The sequence below is a fragment of the Chionomys nivalis genome, chromosome 2 (assembly GCF_950005125.1).
Source record: "Chionomys nivalis chromosome 2, mChiNiv1.1, whole genome shotgun sequence".
NCBI classification, from domain to species: domain Eukaryota; kingdom Metazoa; phylum Chordata; class Mammalia; order Rodentia; family Cricetidae; genus Chionomys; species Chionomys nivalis.
Window position 1 is genome coordinate 2,162,751 of NC_080087.1, and position 5,031 is coordinate 2,167,781.

At 36.0% G+C, this 5,031-nt stretch overlaps 1 protein-coding gene across 1 annotated transcript; it reads left to right on the forward strand.

The window, feature by feature from the left end:
* Positions 1 to 230: 230 nt before the first annotated feature.
* Positions 231 to 3,370, forward strand: LOC130863452 (olfactory receptor 8K3-like). The gene is made up of 2 exons (XM_057753449.1): positions 231 to 259; positions 2,308 to 3,370. The coding sequence occupies exons 1-2, from the start codon at positions 231 to 233 to the stop codon at positions 3,368 to 3,370; spliced, it is 1,092 nt and encodes a 363-aa protein (XP_057609432.1).
* Positions 3,371 to 5,031: the final 1,661 nt, after the last annotated feature.

Here is a 5,031-nt window from a genome sequence, read left to right on the forward strand (position 1 = left end):
CACATGAAAGTGGAAAAAATTCAGGGAAAAGTAAATAGTGTGCGGAATGTCTGACAGTAAGACAAAAAGACGGAAGTGTCTGTCTTTCCTTGTGTCAGAAATGATCCGAACTACTGAGAAACTGGAAGCCAACAATGACTAATTTTGAAGGCAAAAAGTTTAGAGCAGATCACTTTTGGGAAAATGTTCAATAACATTATTGCTAGTTAAAAAAACAAAAATGTCAAGCCATGAACAGTTCTGCCGAAGTGCAACTTCAGTAAGTTTTAGGTCCCAAAGAGGAGATGTGGAGTCAGATGGGTGGGAGACCTGGATCTCTTTTTCACTTCCTCATTAAATATCAAGGGGAAAAAAAAATCAAAGTACAAAACCAACAGCCTTATCAGAAACATCTTCTGACAGCATCTGTCAAATGAAGTTAAAAGTTTCGTGGGGTCTGCCAAGCATAGGAACTTCTGATTTTATTTCCTTGTGAAGGCTGGCTACTCATAGGGTTACAATATGTTATACAGTCCAAATTTATCTTTGTCTTAGCCACGTTATGTGTAGAATCACTTGATGTTTTCTAAAATGCAGGCTTTACAAAATAACAGTTAATTTACATTTTACTAGTGCTTTATACCATATTTCTGTTCTTGAGTTTTATAGTTTGGGCTTATTCTTTTCCTTCACTCCCAAAAAAGAAAATCCTGGTATCTCATTCTTTTCCCATCATTATTCCTAATTCCTCTGAATAGGCACATGTTAGGGCAATGAATACACTTGTGACTTCTTGTTTCCAGAACTAAGCAAGAAATTTCCCCAAGTCTAACCTACTGGTACCACAGTCCTTGGTGCACAAAAAGTCCTCTTTCTACTGTGACCCTCAGGCTGCAATCCCCTGTCTTCAACATTTTCTCTTGGGAATATGAACATATTTCCCCAGAGGCTACATAAGCAGATAACTCCCCCTTTTTCAAACTGATCCTAGAAGTGAAAGCAAAAATTAGCATACCTAAAACTGAATCTCTTTGACAAATTTTCTCTGGAGTTTTGTCAGGCAGCATCCTCTGTCTCAGCACTCAAGCCGTCCCTTGTGCCATGACATACACCATAGTGCAAATATCCGACAAACATCTGAATTTGAAAATCTTCAAGAAATGAAAACAAGACAGATTTAGATACTGGAAAGAGTACTTGCAGTAATTAATCATGTACTTAAACTGTGTAGAGTAAACACGGAAGCAACTAGCTAAAAATTAATCATGGGGTTCAAAGTATGAATATGCACACCCAAAAAGAGGAACATGGGATGTACTCACTCATAATGGGTTTCTAGCCATAAATAAAGGACATTGAGCCTATAATTCGTGATCCTAGAGAAGCTAAATAAGAAGGTGAACCCAAAGAAAAACATATAGTTATCCTCCTGGATATTAACCTTCATCAGGCAATGAAAGGAGACAGAGACAGAGACCCACAAAAGAATAAAAATACACTATTGTAACTGAAGTAAAAAATGAAACGCCAAGTATTCATAAATTAATATTTTAATTTTGAACATTTATCATTTGAATATCTTTCAGATAGCACATTTTAAGAAGGAGCTGAGGAGATGGGAAGGTCAGACTGAGTGGTGATGAGGTTGCTCAGGTGAAGGTATCAAGAGCTCTTTTTAAACAAGAACTCTTGTGTGTGTGTATGGCTACAAATGATAGATTTATAGAAGCATAATTGACTTAGAAAGAGGTAAGTGAAAACTCAAACAAGAATTAGATATGAAGAATCTATACATTATAAAATAATTAATGTGGAATAATAATTTCATTCTCAATAAAACATTATTTTAGCCTACTGCAAAATCTGATAAATGTAAAGAGTAATCTAGGCAAAGAACTAGTCTGAAAGGAAGCAATTTTAAAGGAAAATCCAAACTTCAATCCTGGGATTGAAAGTATATAGGAGATTGTTAATATCACAATCAAAGGTAGACACGACTCACCTAATACCAGTGATAATATTAAGAAATGTGAGAATTGTCATGGTTAATGATTAGAGTTCAGAAATTAGCAAGGATGTGACAGAACACTGTAAAAAAAGATTTCAGTTCCTATAGTTATACAATTATGTGGAGACTTCTGAGGATATTTTTAATATGATAGACCATCTTTCTATCTATAAAAAATCCCTATAGATTTACACTTGGGATTTATAAACTGGGGAAATGATTTTCTGTAAAAGCTAACTCAATGTAAAGATATCCCTCAAAATGTGTTCAATGTAAGATCAGTGAATCAGAATTTACTATTGGTTTCTATGTGATTATAGCCAAAGGAAGACAGGCTTGAAGGTGCCTTTCACAGGAAAATCTGTACAGTCTAGGGCTGAAGGCAACACTTCCGCGGTGTCTGAGTTCATCCTGGTGGGACTGACAGATGACCCAGACCTTCAAGTCATCCTGTTTGCTGTATTTCTCGTAATCTACTTAGTTAGTGTCTTTGGAAATCTAGGACTGATTGCATTAATCCAAGTCAGTCCTCAGCTTCACACCCCCATGTACTTTTTCCTCAGCCACTTGGCTTTCGTTGATTTCTGTTATACATCCTCAGTTACCCCAAACACATTTGTAAATTTTCTTCGAGAAGTCAGAAGTATAACCTTCTATGCATGTGCCACCCAGGTGTGCTGTTTCATCACGTTTGTTGTTTGTGAGATGTACTTGCTGTCAATCATGGCCTATGATCGGTACGTGGCCATCTGGAATCCTCTCCTCTATGCAGTCTTCATGGCGAGGAAGCTCTGTCTCCAGATGATCACCAGCATCTACACTGTCATCATGTCACAAAGGCTATGTTGGGTACTAGTGGCCGTTCCTTATCTCTATTTTTCATTTGTTTCTCTTCTAGTCACAATTAAGATTTTCACTTTGTCTTTCTGTGGCTCCAATGTCATCAGTCATTTCTACTGTGACAGTCTTCCTTTTTTACCTCTGCTGTGCTCAGATACACACGAAGTTGAACTGATCATTCTAATTTTAGCAGCCTTTGATTTGATTTCTTCTCTTCTGGTTGTCCTTGTGTCCTACCTGCTAATCCTCATAACTATTCTGAGAATGAACTTTGCCGAGGGCAGGCAGAAGGCTTTCTCCACCTGTGGGTCACACCTGACAGTGGTCATCGTCTTCTATGGAACTTTGATATTTATGTATGTGCAGCCCAATTCTAGCCACTCCTTTGACACAGATAAAGTGGCTTCCATATTTTATACCATGGTCATTCCCATCCTGAATCCCTTGATCTATAGCTTGAGGAACAAAGATGTAAAATATGCCTTGCAAAGGTCATTGAATAATTTGTGTAAATTATTTTCTTTTGGTTTTCATAAAATATAAATTTTCCTAATCAAATACATTCAGAAAACATTAAAAACATAATTGCTGCAATGTTAATTTGTAAATGTCTTATTTAATATTATTTTAGCTGTTATATTCGATTAATAATAAAATTGAAAGTATTAAATGTAACTTTTCACAATAAGTTGATTTTATACAAATGTGGAGAGAATACACACCAGAAACCTGATGGAGGAAGGTCATTGGTTAAAAAATAAAGAAACTGCTTGGTCCTCATATGTTAGAACATAGGTGGGTGGAGTAAACAGAACAGAATGCTGGGAGGAAGAGGAAGTGAGCTCAAACTCAATAGCTCTCCTCTTGGGCAGACGCCATGCCGCTGTGCTCCAGAACAGACGCGATGAAGCTCTGACCCAGGATGGACGTAAGCTAGAATCTACCCGGTAAGCACACATTGGGGTGCTACACACATTATTAGAAATGGGCTAGTCCAGCTGCGAAAGTTAACCGAGAAGAGGCTAGATATAATGCGCCAAGCAGTGTTTAAAAGAATACAGTTTATGTGTTGTTATTTTGGGGCATAAGCTAGCCAGGTGACCGGGAGCCGGGGCGGCAGGAACGCAGCCCACAGCTACTACTACAGAAACCTCTCCCCTAAGCAAATGTGCATGCATATGTGTTCACTCACGCATGTGTGCACACACACACATACACACACATTCATATATACACGAGCAATAAGAAGAGAGACATGTTGAGGCAACATGGGAGATAATGACAATTTCAGAAAAAAAATGACTAAGTTCCTTGTGTGTTTATCATTTGTTTAATTAAAGCCCAAAGTAGCCGATCTATTTGATCATTTTGTCCATGTAATTGCTTTATCTCAGACTTAACCTTTACTTCTTAATATAATAGTTTTCATTTATATTGTATAATGTTACCTCTGCTGAAGCAGCCTGAGCCAGAAACCTCTGCAAATTGCTTACATGAAATAAAATTCTCATTACATTGCTGAAATAATGACTACCCTAAACACTATTACATTAGTTCTTTGTCAATACTTTCATTTCAACATATAATTCTGCTACCTGTAACTCAGTAAGTAGTGTAAATATCATTACTGTCCCAAGATCTTGTCTCACTCAACCAATTTTCTCTATCATCAAGGACCTATCATTTAAGATCAGTACTCTTAAGCCCTTCATTAATGTGCTGAGGAGTAAGCTTGTATTCCTGTTATTGGCTTACTTCTTAACTATCTGTAAAGTATTAGAGAGTTATAAAATTATCTAGAGATATGATAACCCTAAGTATGTGTGTTTATATATTTCTGTAAGAGGACTACATTGAAATCTTTTTTTAATCTTTTCAATATGTTTATATGTCTCAATATTAACCAATATGAAAATACGTTTTCAGTGATTCTCATTGGTTGCTCATATCAATATATCATTTAGTTCATGAAAAGAAAATCAAATGATAATATATATTTCATTTATTTTTCCTTTGATCTATACAAGTATACTTTGATGGCCTTAGACCCTCAAAGTTATAAAGAGTCTTGAAAATAAGGATTTGCTTATGTTTTACATATTCTTGTTCAAAACCATTCTCCAGATTTTACAATGAAAATATGGGTACATTTACATAAAAACATTTTGTTTTAATTTTGATAACTTATTACCAGATTTTTATTT

Bases quoted from the DNA above. Each gene is read 5' to 3' on its own strand.
- LOC130863452 (XM_057753449.1), top strand. From the start codon at position 231: ATGAACAGTTCTGCCGAAGTGCAACTTCA. The intron at 260-2,307 runs GTAAGTTTTAGG...ATGTGATTATAG, and splicing joins TCTGCCGAAGTGCAACTTCA to CCAAAGGAAGACAGGCTTGA.